At 55.1% G+C, this 19,369-nt stretch overlaps 3 protein-coding genes across 3 annotated transcripts; 2 read left to right on the top strand and 1 right to left on the bottom strand.

Annotated features, from left to right (window-relative positions):
* Positions 1-680: 680 nt before the first annotated feature.
* On the bottom strand, positions 681-5,970 carry W97_03494 (uncharacterized protein; the record flags this gene model as incomplete). Its single annotated transcript, XM_007781390.1, has 4 exons — positions 681-2,546; positions 2,600-4,490; positions 4,548-5,037; positions 5,136-5,970. 4 exons carry the CDS (start codon positions 5,968-5,970, stop codon positions 681-683), a joined length of 5,082 nt encoding a protein of 1,693 aa, XP_007779580.1.
* Positions 5,971-9,185: 3,215 nt separating this feature from the next.
* W97_03493 (uncharacterized protein) lies at positions 9,186-10,893 on the top strand (the record flags this gene model as incomplete). The annotated part of the gene is made up of 3 exons (XM_007781389.1): positions 9,186-9,395; positions 9,457-9,469; positions 9,527-10,893. 3 exons carry the CDS (start codon positions 9,186-9,188, stop codon positions 10,891-10,893), a joined length of 1,590 nt encoding a protein of 529 aa, XP_007779579.1.
* A 2,121-nt stretch (positions 10,894-13,014) lies between these two features.
* On the top strand, positions 13,015-19,147 carry W97_03492 (uncharacterized protein; the record flags this gene model as incomplete). Its single annotated transcript, XM_007781388.1, has 2 exons — positions 13,015-18,510; positions 18,572-19,147. The coding sequence occupies 2 exons, from the start codon at positions 13,015-13,017 to the stop codon at positions 19,145-19,147; spliced, it is 6,072 nt and encodes a 2,023-aa protein (XP_007779578.1).
* Between the last annotated feature and the right edge of the window lie 222 nt (positions 19,148-19,369).

The following is a 19,369-nucleotide window of genomic DNA, read 5'->3' as shown; positions in this document are numbered from 1 at the left end:
TGAGGGGTGCTGCTCTTCCTTGGGTTGCCACTCCCGGCTCTGGTTGTTTGCCCTATGTAGGTGTCGTATCGGTGGCACTGCAAGGAGGATCAAGGAGCGAAGCGGGACGCCCCAGGTTACAAGTTCGTACAGGAGATTGAAAGGCGCGCAAGTAGATGAGTTCGCAGGTAGCGCACAAGAGATGGGTAGAAGATGAAAGGATAAGGGACGGTAGGCGTGGAGGCACAGGTTGATGCGCTCAAGAGGAGGCTGAATGTTGAAGCGAGACAGGCCCAGATTCGCCGGAGCTGAAGCCGAAAGGGAGGCTGTGTGCAAGCCACCAAGCCACGCACGAGAACCCCGACACGCGGCCACAACACCGCGAGCGACGCTCGCTGGGAATCACCACGGTAGTGGGCAAAAACAACCCGAGACAAGACACAACTTTGCCCGATCTTCCACTTCTAGTTAGGTCTAAAATACAGACGCAGGTCCCGAAGTCCGACTGTGGTATCATATCCTAAACTCCACGAACCGCTCAAATCCAACACGATATGTGTCCTTTCATCACACTACAATGGCCGTCCCTGCTCCCCGAGTTGCATCTTGGTCCATAGTACGCCTAGCTTCGAACCCACAAAGTGCAACAGAAACTCTCGCTGCCTACTCACATCAAAAACGTACGTTACAACACCGACGATCTAATGAAGGAGATTCGAGAGAGATGGGCTAGCACTAGCTCCACCCATGGGGCGACGATCAGCGTTTTGGCTCAGGACCGAGTCTCGAGGGGTCGAAGGCCGAGTGTTCAAAGGCGCTGGGCTTCCGTGCGAATGGCCGAACGGTGGCAGATGTGGACCGCTAGACGCCGAGTAAGGACTATCCGTGTTCCGAGGTGGTAAGGTTGGCGGCCCGTACGTTGGAGAAATCATCGGCATGTGTGGTGAGTGCATACCGTTCGGCAACCCGCCTATCATGGGAGAATTGCTTAGATGCAGCGGCGCGGGCTGATGGTGGGGGGGTGGGAAGGGGGAACCGCGCATTGTGCCGGGAGGCGGGCCGCCGGGTGGAGGAAATGAGGGATAGCCGTTCGGTGGAGGATGTGTGTGTAGAGAGAGATGGTACGGCTGTTGTAACGGAGGGTGCGCGAGAGGTTGGGGAGAAGTCGAGATTCCATTCAGTATTGACGGACCGTGGCTCGGCCAACTAGGAGGATGAACTGGCGGTGGTGGTATATTGGCAGGAGGTATCCAAGGCAGCTGTGGTGGAGGGTAGAGGCGTTGGGGCGATCCTGGTGGCTGATGTGCAAGTGACTCCTGAGATTCTGATCTCTTCGCTTCTTGAAGTTCGGGTTCGTGAAGCTTCTTCCAGTGGCACTTGTTGCAGATGAATGTATCCGGTTGGCCTTGGGTTGTCTCTGTATCGTTTTCCAAGGGAGCTAGTGCTGGTACGGCCGCCGATGCAGCTGCGTCAAGAGATGTGTGTGAAGGGTCACCCTGATAATCAGTGAGCCCGTTCGGTATGTGGCTCCCGCCCACATCACGATCACGCAGCTCCATTGCTATACTGTTGGCTGGGTTGATTCCAGAAGGAGCATTTTCTGACGACGAAGTTGGCTTCGTTTCCACTCCATCTGTATTGGACGACTCATCGACTCGCCACCACTTTGGCGTAACATCGATATTGCAGGTAACGCAGCGACGCTCCACAAGACTGACATCAATCCCAGTCATGCTTTCCTGGTCTTCAGGCTTGAGACCAGCAGACGATGGCCGCTGAGATCGAAGCGCAGTGTTCCCAGTTTGCGCGGTCGAGGTTCGCCGGTTGTTTCCAGTCGTCGCTGGAGCAGGGGCGAAACTGCCTGATCGTGTGGACTGATCGACTAGATTGGCCTTCCGCGCAGTTCCAGTCAAGGTCAGATCGGCCTGCTTGTAGTTTTGCACATACAACTGCAGTGCGTTGAGCCCAGATTCTGGGACTACCTCAAAGACTGGGTGGACGATCGTCTTGATACTCTTGTGCTCCTTGCACCAGATGGCGGCGTGTAGCGACCCAGTCTCAGTTCCTAGCGTGAATGTGCTTACGGCGTCGCGGCGGGTGCTCTTAACTGGCGTGATGTCGAAACCGAAGGAGTAGTCCTCAACATGCGCACAACCGATATGGAAAGTCGAATCGCAATCTTTGCACTTCGTAATTGGTCCCTGGTCGCTTTTGCATACCTTGCAGACATGACCATGGCCGTACATGGCTAGCACCTGAGGGGAGCCAATGCCTTCCACAAGCTCAAGTGCCTCGGCATTACTGAAAGATGTGCCAGGTGTCCACACAGCGCAATGAACGTGGACCCAGTTGTTGTCGGCCGTGCGCTTCAACGGTTCACGCGGAACGTCTGGGCGTCCTTTCTGGAGCTGGCCTTGACGGTAGTCTTCAGCAAACTTGGTCGCCAGCTCTTTCTCAAGTCTCTCCTTCTCGCGCTCCCTATCGGTCTTCTTCTTGTGCGACACCTTTGGTGCCTCGACAAGGTCTTGCTCTACGCGCTTGACCGGACAGAGTACGCATTCATATTTCTGCGGAGTTGGGTCAGCGTTGAGATGGAATCTATAAGAAAAGGAAGGCTTACGAAAGAGACCACTTCCTGCCTATCATTCCTGCATGTATCGCAGTGCCACTTGTTGTTGGGACGTTGGCTGTCCGTAACCCCGTAGCATTGACCGTGTACTGTGAGTCTGCAGATTGTGCACATGATCGTGGGTTCTTCGGATGTGCCCATCACTTTACAGACGCGGCAGGGCAGCTCTCTAAACTTTGGAAGCGCTGGTACGATAGGGGGTGTAGGCGGCCTTGGCGGAGGTAGCGGTTTCGGCTTTTGGACCGGTTCTGAGGGTGCTGCTTGTGGCGTGCTTTGCTTCTCAGGTGCCATCCTCGCCTTCTTCTTTGGCGGTTCCAGATCCGACTGGGACATCACAGGAGGCGTGGCAGAATAGTCGAGTCTGGCATTGATATTGGCCATCTCCCTCTCTTCTTTGGAAGCGAATGCCGCGTCGATGAGTTCCTGGTCGAAGCGCTTCTTGATGGTTCTCCCGCCGCTTTGAGCGACCTTCTTGGTGAGCTCCTCTATCTCCTCCCACTGGATTGCGTACTTCCTCCATAAGTAAGCGCAGCGCTGGCAGAGCGCAAGCACCAAAGCAGAGCTTTTGTCCTTGGTTCCCTTGTTGTCTCCAGGGACAGTTTGTCCAGGGGCCACTCCTGGCGCCCTGCGCCACTGCCGGGATTGTCTGGTCTCACAGAATTTACATTGAAAGCCGCGTTTTCGGCTTGCTGCCTTGTCATTGTCGAAAGCTGAGTCGTCCTGATCATCAGCAACATCATCAAGCAACCTTGATGCAGTATCCGTGTCGATGTTTTTGATTTTGATCTTTCTTCCACTGTGAGAACCTTTGATCTCTCTAGCCTTTGGCGACTTCTTCCACATGTAGTAGAATCGCACAACGTCGGCGTGCGACATTGTCTTTACGTGCTGCCGAATAAGTCGCCACTCTGAACCATACTTTGCAACGGCCTCCTCAAATCTTTTAAACTCCTCTTTCGATGGTTCAGGGATTCCCAGGTCTTTGTGGCGGTCTACTTTCTTCAGCTGTTTGAGAGCTGCCTGAGCGTTGTAGTTGTTCTCTTGCAGCAATTGTACGGCCTTGTCGAGAAAGTCAACGGAGTACTCGTGAACCCCTACATCCTTGGCAAGCGCTTTCGCGCGCTCCATGTAGGATTTCATAAGTTCCTCGCGATCGTCCGGCGCGTCCGGCGCGTCATCTCCTCTAGATGAATGAACGCCGGCAGGAGGCATCTTGAAGAGGAGCTTCGCCGTGTTCCTTGGGTCGTTATTCGGATAGTCCTCGCCGCGCTGTACATACCCCGGAGGTTCATCTTGCACCCATTTTGGCCGCGTGGCTTTCTCAGCTCGATCCGCCTCAAGCGCTGCAACAGTCTCCTTGGATAGCTTTGCGTCTTTCTTGTGGCTGGTGCTTTTGACATATCGCTTCTTGATTTCTACCGGCTTGACAAGCTCCACAGGTCTGCCAAACCAATCGTCTACATTCGATTGGTGTCGAGGGCCCAGCCTCGAACTCGCCCGTGGATAGATAGCTCGGTCATCGTACTGCAAAGCATCTTCGACTCGACAGTGAATCCCAAGATATCGTCCCGGCCACATCTTCACAAGTGCAAGCTCCGCTTGAGTTCCCGGCTGAATGTCTGAACCGCTCGGACTTGGAGCCGTGGTCGGGACTAGAGCTCCTGCGTCTTCCTCTTCCTCTTCGAAGACTTCCTCCTCCTCACCATCCGGAGTCACGTCTCCAACGATTGGAGTACGACGAGCCTCTAGTTTGCGTTCTTGCGCTCTACTGCAGGGACCACACGCCCAGGCGAAACCCCTCGAGGGCTTCTTCAGGAGCGGAGGACGTACACAGTCCATATGGTACGTATTGTGACACACAGCGCATTCAACAGAGTCATTCCTAAAATGGGTAGTCAGACGTATGGTCTCCTGAAATCGCATGGTGATTCCAACTCACGTTGCACAGTATCCAACGCAGCGCTTACACGACTTCACGGCACTAGTTAACTCCTTCATTCGGTTCGTCTCGACTACAATATATTTCCAATTCTCGTCAAGAGCCTTTTTGACCTTTTCAGGTACGTTGATGACCTGCGACGTAGGAACTACCTCGTAATAGCGGTGGATGAAACGATCGAAACACTGGTTGAACCAGAAACTGTCTTTCGCCTTGCGGTACTCCTCCAGGTCATCAATCTCGCTACGGTGTAATATTCGACATTTGCCGCGAAGCGATGTGATCGGACAAGTATCTGAGTGCATGGTCCAATAGACCAGACGCGTGTCGTTGCTAAATCTCGAGATGTCCCTGGGCCGGTAAAACCAGTTGACGCGTAATGAGGTAACAGGTGACGACGTTTTGTCGCCCTCAGCGCAGATGAACTCCATAATGCGACATAGGTAATATGGATCTCCCGGGGGCTCGCAAACCAAGTATACGGTATCTGCTCAAGTTAGGAATAAGAAGTCGAAATCCATCCCCAGAAGGCAAGAAAAGGCTGTGTATGCAATTTGTTGGCGAAGCGGTATTTGAAACATTACTTACCGTTGACAGCCACGATGGTACCATCGTCCGCGACCAGTTTGCCATTTTTGAGAATTGCTTTGCTCTTTTCGAAAGTAAGCATGTTCGTTTCCCGAGGGCCAGAAAGCGCCTGCATAAACGGTGTCCGTTTGGCAGACAAGTGTGCACTCGCTACACTAGTGGTCTGACCAGTATGGTTGCCATGATTGGCCGCGTTCTTGCGCTTCTTGGGCGCCGTTGGCGGCGTATGGCCATTGGGGTTCGCCGAGAATGTTGACATGCCTGGAATCGGAGACTCTTTCGATAACTGCGGGAAGACCTTCTGCACGCCCTTCAGCATGCCAGCTACCGAATTTTTTGTACTGCTGACCGTCGGGGACTGCCTGCTATCGCCGGTGAGTGGGCTTCGAGAGGTACGCTCTGAAGAGGACGTGTGCCGCTCGACCGTAGTGTTAATTGCTGGCACTGAGTACTCGAAGTCAACGTCCGCATCTTCAGCGTAGTTTATACGGGGTTTGCCAGGACGGTTCCGCGACCGCGTTCCGTATGTCGGAAGCTGGGCAGCTGAACCAGCATCCTGCGCCGGAGGAGCTGAAGAAGTCAAGGCCATGGCTGTTGGTAGCGTTGAATGCGGCCGCGATGGCTGTTCCGTTGTTGTTGTAGCCTGCGAAGAAGGCTGCGCGGAGACGCCCATGGGCGGTGAAAGGTTGGTCACGGACGCCAATGATATCTCTTGGACCTGTGAAAGAGCGTCGGTGGGCGAACCATCGTGCGTAGGCGCGGGGACGACTGGCGCTGATTTTTCAGGCGCAGCTTCCACATCGGGTATGCCCGGCGTTCCTGATGAGCCTGCCATGCTCGAGTAGTTTCCTGCATTTATGGCACGAAAGCCTCCATCGTCCTGCGCATCGACCATGGAGAATACAATATACACCCGCAGTCACAAGTGGCTCTTTGCAACGAAGCTGACTGCCAGCGTCGCCGCGATGGGCACGGCAAAGTGGCAAGGACGAACGGCGTGGAGTCGGATATCAGGACACCATCGGAGGCTTTGCACTGCCGCGCTGGCCCATTCGAAACTTCATGCAATTACAGCGCTCAAAATATTCTCGCGTTGTTGTACGCGTGATGGCAGATTTGGGCACGGGTTTGATGAGCGTAGGTGTGGCGGCCAGCGTAGGCAGTATGGGCGAGGCGGTTCGGCGTGGTGAAGAGAAGGAATGGAGTGGGCGTGGAGTGGGCAACTCGCCCTTAGAGAGAACAACGCCCACCTCAGGGACCAGGGAGCCAAGCCCGCAGAAGTGACGCTGCGCTGGAGTCCGACTGAGCGGCCCGCCAAGGCCCCTGACTAGCGTCCTCAAAACCGCAGGGGGTTTCCAGAGGTTTGACAGCACCAAATGCACGGCAGTGTCGCCGCAGTTGGCCTTGGGAGCGCCATCGATTCGAAACACTGCCATCTCATGAAGCCAGCATTTGGCTGCCTATGCACTACCGCCCTCTATCCGTAAGCTTACGGCGAGGCGACAAAAGCTCTTGATGCGGACGTGAGCATCTCCTCATCACGTTTTTCGGAGGGGACCAAGCCTCGAGCATCCGCGGATGTGCTGGCTTCTGTTCTAGCCCTGTTCGTGCAGCAGCAACCAAGCAAGAGTTGCTTGCCCAATGGCCCTGAGGATCCCCTGGTTTAAGTACACAATATCTCTCTGCGAAGACTCGGCGCAAAAGGTTTTGCAGGCTCCTTTACCATCCTCAGCCGTGCCTGACACGTTCCGCGGTATCTGGACGCACTCAGTGGCTTTGACGGATGCGGCCATCAGCGACGTGTTGCCTCCTCTCGTTGCCGCGCCTGGTCACTGCCGAGACCAATCACATAGCAATAACTGAGCTGAGAAGCCGCCACAACTTCCTTGTTGCAGTCACTAAAGCAGAAGATGTCTATCTGATATCTGCACTCGAGTGTAAGGCGGAAGAATTCAAGAAGCGTTGAAGGCTGGAAGGTCCAACGACTTGCTGCGTGAGGTGTGGTCAAATGAAGGCCAGGGATGTTGGCCCATGCTCACCGCGCTCTCGAAAAAAGTGCCACCCCAAACACCTTGCACACTGCCAATATCACAAATCATCGACATTATACACGTTCTACTACCAGCATCGCATAAAGCCTGGATCCTAAATATGTTAGGATAGCCGCTGGTAAGCCGGCTGCCTTTATTTCTCTGGCTAAACACTGATTTCACCTCATCGGTGATTAGTTACTACGGGATCCGTTACGTTCGCAGCGACGCTTTTTTTGACGCCCGCGTACGTGGCTTCCACATGCCCATCCCGTCCATCAACCTTAATCGCAGCTCATCGCAACAGCCCACATTTGAACCATATTTCCACAACAGCTATTATGCCTTTGCACTCTGTCCATGCAATGGGATGCCAGCAGGTGCAATCAATGCCAGTAAGCTTTACTAATGAGACTGGTCTTTGGATCGGAGGTCTCGCACATCGCTTGCGCGCTGGCGAACTGCAACTCGTTCCCGTCTGGTGGCCTGTGGTGGCAGGAACACCACACTAAAATTACATGATAGAGTGCTACAAGGTATCCCGTAGTTGAACGGCTTCAAGGAATAGACGTCTGAGCTATCTTGGATCTATCACCGACTTCCAGGTGGTTTAGCAAGGAAATTGCTATCATGGATCCAACAGAATCGGCCTTGATCGTCTTGCAGTTGTTGCAACTCCAGCTCGGTCGCAACTCCAATGCTAAATATCCTAGACGTCTCTGATCTTGTAGCACACTAACGGACTGCGTGACGCTTCAGCCCTGTAACGCTTCAATGCGCGCTTTGCATTGTATGCCTTTTGAAACAGAATACGATCAAGCACAATTCTGTGTTTTTGGCAGTGCTACCAACGTCGTGCTTTCAATTTTATGCTTTCGTAGTACCAGTAGTGCGCGGGGCCCTGGATTCCTGATGACTGGTAGGCAGGGCCTCCACTTGTCCTTTCGGTTTTCTGCTCGTCGGATAGTGGACATCTCAGGCGTCTACACGTGATCTGCTACCGACCTATTCTTGCTCAGCTTTGGAACGAGAGGATCACCTCGAGAAGTCTACCGAAGAGCCGCTTTTCCCCTCGATGCTCCGCAGAGCTAGCAAGGTCAGATTATGTTATTCCAAATGCTTATCTGCTCAGCTGTGCGCCATGTAGCAAATTAGCCGTCCTCGTATTCATAATATCCCTAGTTCTTAGAGCACTTTGACCCAATGGGTTTTCGTACGAACGTTCTATCATACGCATCAACTGCGTTTCTGCCTTCTGAATGCTTTGCCCTGTCATTAGGGCTCATCCTAACTCAACTGTCTTCCGTCTCTCATGATTCGACGCTAGGGACTGCATGGGATAAGATCAAGTTAGATATTGCACGGCATACTGTTACAACTCGCGTCAGGCACCAGAGTAAAAAAAGGCTCGAGGTTGGGACAGAGAACATTCAAATACCAGACCAGGCCACGCTCATATCCTGCACGCATATTCAAGGGCCATCCAAAAAGTACGTTGCCGCAACTTGGCTGGTGGCCTGTTCAGTATCAAATTCACGGTTAAGCTGGACTCATGTTCATGTGGATCGTATAACAACGAGAGCGATCACATGCGATGGAAAGCATAAGATGTTCAGCAGTGTAGCACTCTAGTGCCTTGATCGTTTAAGAATGTCTTCAAGCCATGAACTGCGCTTGCGCTATCCACCTCCAGTGCGGCAACGTACTTTTCGGATAGCCTTTAATCGATGGGAGGCTCCATAGCGACAAGCGATGTCAGTCGTGGTATTTTGTAATAGACACACTCATCAATATCCGAGACATATTGATCGTCAACCTTCAATAGCATCCTTTGCACGAGGTTTATTCCATCCCCACAGAGACCATTCAAGGTTGCCCAAGGTGTTCAACTTCATCAGGTATCACGTGAGTGGACAAGGAACTGAGAAAATAAGGTTCCGCGATTTCCCCGAAATCCTTGCGCGAGCCCCACCAAACCATCACCCGCAGTGTCCGAAGCTGCAATAGCAAGCTTCTCCCAATGTCCTCTGAAGCGCTCTCGCAAGAGCGAACTGCAGACGTAGCTACTAAGCAGGACACAGAATGCGGAGATGTGGACAGCAAGAGCTCTAGCATGCAGCGCGACGCGGAAGCGGCAGCAGCGGAAACGATTCAGCGCAACTACAGAGGTTATCGGGAACGGAGACAACTACAGGGACTCGGCTTAGATCCCTCAACGCGATGGCTTGAGGTACGGATGATGCCGCTACGCCGCTATGCCGACGATTTCACTGTAGCTGATCCGGTGTCAGGCAGTTAAGGAAGGTTGGACCATCCTGCCAACCCCAAATCAACAAGCACGCGCTGATAGCATATGAACAGCTCGGTACAGGAATTACACTAGGCCGATATCACGGAGAAAGCGATCAAGTCTGACACCACCAACCCTTGATCAAGCTAGAAGGAACTCAGATGCAGCAAGACAGAACTGGAAGCGCATAGGCTACATTGCTCGACGAGCTGGCGAAGACGATACTAGCGGCGAGTCTGAGACGGAGGACATAACAGCTGAAGAATTAGAGAAGCGTCGGCAGCGCAAGCTCGAACTGAAGAGGGAGCGGGAGAAGTCCGCTAAGATAATGGACCTGCAATATTTTCTTGAAATGGTGGACCTCAAGCACCGCCATGGCGCGAATCTGCGCGCATACCACGAGGAATGGAAGAAAGCTGATACGAACGAGAACTTCTTTTATTGGCTCGACCGCGGCCAAGGCCGGCACTTAGAGCTGCCTACTGTATCCCGCGAAAAACTTGACAGAGAACAGGTTCGGTACTTGTCGCGAGAAGAGCGATTACACTACCTGGTCAAGATTGATGAGGAAGGTAGACTCTGCTGGGCAGAGAATGGCTTCAGGATTAGTACCGACACTGAGTGGAAAGACAGCATCAACGGGGTAGTACCGAAGGATGATCCCACTCCAATGTTTCGAGGCTCTGCAGCGTCGCAATCGCGGCGAAGCACGTTTTCATCATCGACATCCTCGTCTTCATCAAGCTCAAGCCATTCGGCAGCAGGCGAGGAAGACGGAGACCGTTACGTCAGCTATGACCTTGGGAAAAGGAAGGGAAAGAGGAGATTCATGCATGCATCTCCAGCGGCCATACTTGACCATTTCTTACGTAAATCGGTGCGGCCCAACAGTTGGATTTTCGTTGCAGACACGTCTTTTCGACTCTATGTAGGTATTAAACAGTCAGGAACCTTCCAACACAGCTCTTTCTTACACGGCGCCCGAATATCCGCAGCGGGTCTCATCAAGATCAAAGATGGCCAACTGAGAAAGCTATCACCCTTGAGCGGGCATTACAGACCTCCAACTAAGAACTTTCGCGCGTTCGTCCACTCGCTGAAGGACGCTGGCGTTGACATGTCACGAGTCTCTGTATCGAGGAGCTATGCTGTTTTGATCGGTCTGGAGGGCTACAAGAGGGCCAGAAAGAAGATTAAGCATGGCAAACAACACCTAGCTGACCACAAGCAAAAACTGCTGCATCCTGGCCAGGCGAAGAAGAGAGAGGAAGCCGAAAAGGATAAAAGTGATTCGGCGGAGAAGGAGCGAGAGGCCTTGGCTGCTGAAGCGCAGCAGGGAGAGAAAACGAGGACGGGAGACAGCTTCTGGTTGAAGATGATGAAAAGGCTGCATCTGAACTCTTTCAGCTCGGAGTCTGAGGGGGGAAGGGATGTCTGAAAAAGTTTTTTGCTGCATCTATGCTCTAGCTTGTTAAACCCCAGATTTGCGGAAAGAAGTGCACTTATGATATTGTTACTCAAGAGGCAGCTAAACCCAATCTCTTGCAACAGAAAGCACAATCATTTTCAGCAGTTCAGCTCTCCTACTGCAGTGACATGTCTGGAAACTGCGTTTCGGTTATCTGCCTTGATGTCCACGAGTGGCTTCCAATACGGCAACGCATTCATAAGATGACACTTAGGGCAGCATACCGGAGCAGCCTCCGGGCTCTGACGTCCCTGAAAGCGCTGGAACCCCTGAAAAGAGAAGGTGATGGTTGAGGATCGTGGCCACGGGGGTGCATCGTTGTGATACTCGCGCTTTTCATGCGCCGGAGATTTGACGCGTAGTTAATGCCATGGCGGTCCCGCTTGGCTCACGACGTTCCAACGCCGAGGTGTTCGTGCGTGGTTAAGCTATTCCATGTGAAGAATCGCTCCAAAGCTTTGACACGCCCGCAGGAACTCTCCCGATGGTGCACGCATGGTGAACCTGCAGTAGTTTGCGATGATCGCTGAGAGACTCGATGATCGTGGGCGCTCTTGAGAATTGGTAGTCGGGTAGGGCTCCAGGCAATCAGGGAGGATGAAATGAAGGAGGACAAGTAATCCACTGCGTGGAGAAGATGGGATGTATCGCTCTTCATGGATATCAGTGACGTCAGGTTACACACAGACGCGTTCTGTCCGCGGGCAGGCCAACGAACCAACCAACTTTTGCGACAATGCAACCGTGATCGTACCGGCCTCATATTACAGCGCGCGTTTTCACGAGCACCGCTCAGTTGGACTCGGTGAGTAGGACATCGTTCTTAGGGCTGCAGAGCGCTCTTCAGGGTCCCGCTGCATCTCAGCGCCGCGGGGACGATGTTCAGGCACAGCTTCTGCTTCGCTCCAAGCGCAGAAACGAGCCTCCCGACTGGCATCGGGGTATATTCCGTCGCAGTGACGCGGGAGCCGACACTCGCTGGATCAGGGATGGTCAGCCAGAGTCTTGCATATTGCACAGCCACTACAGTCACCAACGCCAGCTTCCCCCTTCTGCCCGCACGAAGTGGTGCGGGAGAGCGTTAGAAAGAGCAGGGATATGCGCAGCTATCAGCCATTCTGCTGTTCTGATTGGCAAAAGCTTCCCTGTCGGCTCGAGTTTAATGGAGCAAGAACTGGCCCGCCATACCCTAACCGCCGGCCATCCTCTGGCTCCAGCTCCAGCTTCAGATGCTCACAACAAGCTGGCTTGATCTGGCCTGGCCTATCCAACTTGTCTGCAGATCGCACCCAGCACTGGGAAGACCGGCTTGAAACTTGGCGCTGCCGTTATGCAACTCGACGTGCCGAAAGCAGCCTCTGCTCCCGCGCCCCCGCACAGTGGCCCTCTGTTTCACAATGCGACGAGCTACTCATTGGATGCTTTTGATTCTCGCACACATATGACTCGATTCGAAGAAGAAGAGATCTTCGACTCGTCTCTCGAAAAGATCCCGAGGACTGAGGCGTTGCACGTCGCCCACTGGGCGGGCAGCTTGCAGAAGCACCCCTCTGGCCACACCTCTCGGGGATATCACCGTTAGGCCAAATGGCGGTTCTCGTAGCGCGTCTGGGGTGCAAAGAGCACCGCTGCTTCGAGGAGGTTAGTCGGCCGTGCTCTGACGCAATGTGCAGCAGCGGCCGCATGGACAGCCACCTCTGGGCCGGACGGCTGGGCTGGCGTCGCGTAAACGTGCAACCACTCACCCCAAACCGGTTTCCGCGAGTAAAGTGCGCGCGTGTCAATTTTATGCAGATCCATGAGGCGCGAGCTCCCCGGCAAGTGGCTCCTCTGAGCGGAACCCAGCAGTATACGTCATTGCTTCCTTCCTGCGCCAGCCTCCTGGAAATCTGCCCATTTATTACTATTTCCCCGTCTCCGCCAGTCCAATTTCCTTCCCTTCCTCCCCCATAAAACGTCTCCAATGACGAAAATTATATGACAAACTCATCATACGCATACTATTCATTTCCCCCTACACCGAGCAGATCATCACCCGCCGCACCCCGCTCGAACACATCCACACCACAGACAGCACGTACCTCTAAAACCATGGCCCCGTCGCCGGCAGCAGGAAAGACCGGGGACGCCCCCCCGCGAACGCCGACGAAGCTGGGTCGCAAACCACAGTCTAGTAACACATCGCGACTAGGCCAAAAACCATCATCATCTCCCGCCGCAGACCAGAAGAAGCCATCCACTCCTTCAGCGCCTAAGACGGAGAAGCCAGAGACCGATTCTCCGAAGCTGCCACCCCGACCGTCAGGTGACGATGCGAAGGAGCAAGCCGAGGACACCACAAAGCAGGCCGGTGATGCTGGCGAGCAAGCCAGTGAACAGGCCAGCGAGAAAGCCGGTGACGCCAGTGAGAAAGCCGAGGACGCCAAGGAGAAAGCTGGCGATGCCAAGGACACGGTCGAAGAAGAGACAAGTAAAGTCGAGATGAAGGACACTAGCGAAGCTGGCGATGACGACGACGCCGACGACGAAGCTACCGAAGAGCCTAGCGGCAAGGTATCGCAAGCCGCCGGTGACCTCTCCGAGGCAGAGCCGAAGCCTGTGGATGATGATGGTGCCGAAGACACCACCGCCGGAGCCGAAGAGAAGGCAGACGACGCTGAGGATGACGTCGAAGACACCGCGGACGATGCCACCGAGAAAGCTGGCGACACAGCAGAAGGTGCCGAGTCTGATGTCGAAGACACTGCCGAAGAGACCGCGGATGACACCGCGGACGATGCGACAGAGAAGGCCGGCGAAACCACCGACACAACGACCGACGACGCCCAGGATAAAGCCGAAGATACTGCTGATGACGCCCAGGCGCAGGCGGATGATGCTGCCGATGACGCCCAAGAGCAGGCTGACGACGCTACCGAGGACACCCAGGAGCAGGCCACCAGCGCTGTCAGTGGTGCTCAAAAAGCGGCTGGCAGTGCGAAGGGTCCTGCTGATAAGGCCTCCCAAGAGCCTGAGAAGGCAGTCGCCGATGCCCCCAGCGATGCCAAGGACACTGCTGAAGAAGCTGCTGATGACGCAGAAGAGACAGCTGAGGATGCTGAAGAAGCTGCCGATGCTGACGACGCTACCGCTAAGGCAAAGGACACCACTGGGCAGGCGCAGGACGTTGCCGAGGATGCTCAGGACACTGCCGAGGATGCTAAGGACACCGCTGAGGATGCCGCTGATGATGCGAAGGATGTCACCAATGGCGAGGTCGAGAGCCCTGAGGGGAAACTTGACGACGCCAAAGACACTGCTGAAGGTGCCGAGGACAAGGCTGAGGAGGCCGCTGACGACACCAAAGATAAGACCGAGGCAGAGGTTGATGGTGCTAAAGATGAAGCCGAAGGTCTTGCAGGCGAAGCTGATGACGCCGTAAATGGCGCCAAAGAGGATGCTGGAGAGGATGCTGAGGAGACCGCCGAGGACCAGCAACCCAGCGTGCCGGGCCTTGAAATCCTTAAGGGCCTCTCACCTAATGAGGAAGGATTGGTACTGGATAAGGACGGCAACGCCATCGGTAAGCTCGTAGAGGGCGATGCCGAAGATCTCGTCGGTTACCCCATCGCCGATGAGGGAGAAATCCTTGATGACGATGGCGATCTCGTTGGACGATGCGAGCTCCTTCCGGAAAAGATCCAGGCACTCAAGGACGAAGCCGAGGCTCAACAGAAGGACCAGGAAGAAGACGAAGCCGATGCCGATGATGTTCAGCTTCCCGACGTTGATATCCTCGAAGGTCTCGCCCCAGATGCCACCGGCTTGGTTCTCAACGACGAAGGGGACACTGTGGGCAAGATCGTTGAGGGTGATGTCGAGGATCTCCAAGGCAAAACCATCAATGCGAGCGGCGAAATTCTCGATGAAGATGGTAATGTCATCGGACGTGCCGAAGTCCACGAAGAGGCTGCCGCCCTTGTTGACCAGGCTGAGGATGCTGCGGATCGTGCCGAAGACGCTGCAGATGGCGCTGAGGACGCCGAGGGAGCCGCCAAGGATGCCGCGGAAGATGCCAAGGAGGGCGCTAAGGAAGGTGCCGAGGAGGGTGCCAAGGAGGGTGTCGAAGAAGCTGCCGAAGATGTCGAGCCGGAGTTGCCCGGTGTCCAGGCTCTCGAGGGCCAGGCACTCAACTCGGAGGGCGAAATCGTAAACGAAGATGGCGATGTCCTTGCCAAACTCGCAGAAGGTGATGCCGAGAAGGTCAAGGGCATGACCGTCAACGACAAGGGTGAGGTGGTCGACCAGGACGGCAACGTCGTTGGTAAGATCGAACTCGCCGAGGGCGCCGAGGAGGCTCTTCAGGAGCTTGCCTTCCCACCGGACGTTCGCATTCTTGAGGGCCGCCGGGTCAACAAGAAGGGCAAGATCCTGGACGAGGAGGGTGAGGTTATCGGCGAGCTGTCCGAAGGCGACCTCAAGGAATGCACTGGCAAGACGCCCAACGACAAGGGTGAGATCCTGAACAAGAAGGGCGATGTCATCGGTAAAGTCCGCATCGTCGAAGGCGAGGCCGCCAACGACGCTATGCGTGAGCTCAGGGCGCGCCTTGCTGAGGAAGAGGCCGATGAGGAGGATGAGCCCGAGGAACCTATGATGAAGGAGGTCTTCCCCGAGCTCGAAGAACTCGAGGGTCTCCGAGTCAACAAGAAGGGCCAGGTCTTGAACGAAGATGGCGAGCCGATCGCCGAACTTGCCGAAGGCGACGCTTCCAAATGCGCCGGCAAGAGGATCAATGACAAGGGCGAGGTTGTCGACAAGGACGGAAACGTGCTTGGCAAGGTTAAGCCCATTGCGCAGCAGGTCGAGATGACCCCTGAGGAGGTTGAAGAAGCCAAGGCGGCCGCTGATGAGGCTGGTGACGCCCAGGAGGGTGCTGAAGATGCCCAAGAAGGAGCCGAGCAGGCTCAAGAGGGAGCTGAGGAGGCTCAAGAAGGTGCTGAGGGTGCCATGGAAGGCGTCGAAGGAGAGGCTGAGCAAGCCGCAGACGCTGTTGGCGACGCCGCTGAAGAAGCAAAGGATGACATTGAGGATGCGGGCGAAGAGGGCGCGCAACTGGGTGACGAAGAGATGGAGGATGCTGGTCCCCAACTACCACCTCTCTCGATCCTCGAAGGCCTCAAGGTCAACAAATCTGGCAAGATCGTCGACAACAATGGCGCTATCGTTGGTGAGCTTGTCGAAGGCGATGCCAAGAAGCTCTCCAAGATGGGAGTCCTTTGCGATGCCGAAGGCCAGTTCTGGGACAACAAAGGTCACGTCATTGGCCGCGCCCAGACTGTTGCACCCGAAGAACCGGATGAGGAGCCGCCATTCGCTGGCCTTGAGGGTTTGATCGTCGTCAAGGACGGCAAGGTTGAAGACGAATACGGCAACGTGGTCGGTGTTGTCGTTGAAGGCGACCCGAAGAAGCTTGTCGGCCGCATGGTTGATGAGGACGGAGACATCCTTGACAAGAAGGGCTCAGTCGTAGGTCGCGCCGAGCGCTACGAGGAGCCTGAACCTGAGGCCGAGCCGGAGCCGGAGGCGATCGACAATTCTATCCTGAACGGCAGAGTCGTCAACAAGCAAGGCAACGTCATTGGTGATGACGGCGTGCCAATCGGCCGCGTTGTCGAAGGTAACGCCAAGGAGATGGCCGGCAGGAAGTGCGATGCCGAAGGCCAAGTCTGGAACGACCAAGGCAAGGTCATTGGACGTTGCCAAGTTATCCCAGAGAACGAACGCGATCCGAAGCCCGAAGGACCCTTCGCTGGCCTCCAAGGCCTGAGAGTTATTCCTGATGGGAAGGTTGCTGACGAGGACGACAACATCGTTGGCCAGATCGTCGAGGGCAACCCGAAACGCCTCGTGGGCATGGCTGTCGATGAAGATGGCGACATCCTCGACCGGTTCGGCAACGTCAAGGGCCATGCTGAGCCACTAGCCGAAGAGGAGGAAGCACCGCCACCAGACTTGTCCATTCTTGCTAATAAGGTACTCAACAAGCAGGGACTGGTCGTCAACGAGGAGGGTATCCCTATCGGCCGTCTTGTTGAGGGTAACGCTAAGGAGCTTGCTGGTCGTCGTTGCGATGATCAAGGCCAAATCCATAACGACCTCGGCCATGTTGTCGGTCGCTGCGAGCTTATTCCGGAGAGTGAGCGTGTTGCTAGACCCGAAGGTCCCTTCGCCGGTCTTGAAGGTCTTAAGGTGGTTAAGGATGGATTCGTTGAGGATATTGACGGTAACCGCGTGGGCGTTATCTCCGAGGGCGACCCGAAACGCCTCGTAGGCATGGCTGTCGACGAGGACGGCGATATCCTCGACAAGTTCGGCAATGTCAAGGGCCATGCTGACCCCCTAAACGAGCCGGATGAGGAAGCCCCGCCAGATTTGTCTATTCTTGCTGGCAAGGTGCTCAACAAACAGGGACTGGTTGTTAATGAAGAAGGCATTCCTCTCGGCCGGCTGGTTGAAGGTAACGCTAAGGAGCTTGCTGGTCGCCGCTGTGACGAACAGGGCCAGATTCACAACGATCTTGGGCATGTCGTCGGACGTTGTGAGCTTATCCCAGAAAACGAGCGTGTTGCTCGGCCTGAGGGTCCATTTGCTGGTCTTGAGGGCCTCAAGGTCGTCAAAGATGGATTCGTCGAGGACATTGATGGCAACCGCGTGGGTGTCATCGTTGACGGTGATGCTAAGCGGATGATCGGCCATCGCGTCGACGAGGACGGTGACATTATCGACAAATTCGGCAACGTCAAGGGTCACGCCGAGCCTTACGAGGAGCCGGAGGAGGAGCCTGAGCAGGAGGTTGACCTCTCGATCCTTGCCGGCTGCACTGTCAACAAGGCTGGTAATGTCGTCGACAGTGACGGCCGTATCCTAGGTCGTGTGGCCGAAGGCGATCCTTCAGTCATGATTGGCAAGAAGGTCGACGGGAAGGGTCAGATCTGGGACAACGCTGGTAATGTCATCGGCAGAGCTGAGCTTGTTCTGGGTGCAGACACTGCTCCCGAGGGACCGTTTGCCGGTTTCGACCAAGCCGTGGTCCAAAAGGATGGTACCGTGCAAACGCCCGCCGGTGATATCATTGGACGCGTTATCGAAGGTGACATCAAGAAGTTGGTTGGCCACAAGGTTGATCCTGACGGTGACATCACGGACAAGAACGGCAACACCATCGGCAAGGCTGAACGATGGGACCCTGAAGAGAAGCAAAGGAGAATTAATCCCATGTCCGGTCGCCGCGTCAACAAGGAGGGCGAAGTCCGCGATGAGAACGGCAATCTGATGGGCAGGCTTACTGCTGGCGACCTCGGTCACTGTGTTGGCCTCGAGGTTGACGACAACGGATATGTCGTTGACAACGATGGCAACAAGGTCGGAGAGGTCACACTCCTTGAGAACATCGTCGAGGAGGAGCCAGAAGAAGAGGTGCCAGAGGAGGAGATGACCGAGGAGGAGCGACAGAGGAAACAGGATGCTGAAATCGCAGACAAGATGGCCAATATTTGCCAGCAGACGCTTGAAAGAGTACAGCCGGTGTGCAAGCAAATCACAGACGTAAGTTATGAAACACCCTCAATATGCTGCCAATCACAAATACTGATCGTTATCCCCACAGCACATCGAGAAGGCAGACCGCACTCCCCGCGACGAGCTCGACGAAGAGGAGCTTGTCAACAACGTCAAGCCCCTCATCGAGGAGGGTGGTCGCATCCTACAAGAGTGCAACGGCGCGCTCCGCGGCCTCGATCCAGACGGCCGCATCGCCGCCCAAGCCAAGGCCCGTTCCGGTTCCCGCGAGGCTACGCCCGAGGAGTACCGCCTCGCAGATGTCCTCAAGGAGCTCACGACAACGGTAGTCACCACGATCGACAACGCGAAGAAGAAGATCAATGACATGCCGCATGCGAAGAAGAAGCTCAACCCGCTCTGGGGCCTCATGACCCAGCCGCTCTTCCAGATCTTGGCGGCCGTCGGTCTCCTGCTCGCCGGTGTGCTTGGCCTCGTCGGCCAGATCCTCAACGGTCTTGGTCTCGGTGGTCTGGTCAATGGTCTGCTGGGCGGCTTGGGCATCAATAAGCTGCTCAGTGGCCTTGGCCTGGGCAGTATTATGGGCGGCGATAAGAAGGACAAGAAGAAGGGCGGTGGGGTGTCAGGCCTGCCGATTGTTGGTGGCCTCTTCGGTGGAAAGTAAACGCAGCATCTGAGCGCAAAGAATGATACCATCTGGATCCGATCCAGCTTCGCTTGTGGGGATGAACTTGGATAGACAGTATGACCAAAAGCGGCATCTCTTTTGTACGCTATATCTGTATACGGTCTGTTGGTCGTCTTGAGTAGGGGTTCGTCAGCTTATCAGCGCGTTCCTTTTGTTCATGTTGGTCACGGCTGGCGGATTGTTTGGATAGCGTGCACG

This window comes from Coniosporium apollinis (assembly GCF_000281105.1).
Source record: "Coniosporium apollinis CBS 100218 chromosome Unknown supercont1.14, whole genome shotgun sequence".
NCBI classification, from domain to species: Eukaryota; Fungi; Ascomycota; class Dothideomycetes; genus Coniosporium; species Coniosporium apollinis.
Note: the sequence above shows the minus strand (reverse complement) of the source record. Positions and strands in the feature narration are given on the sequence as shown.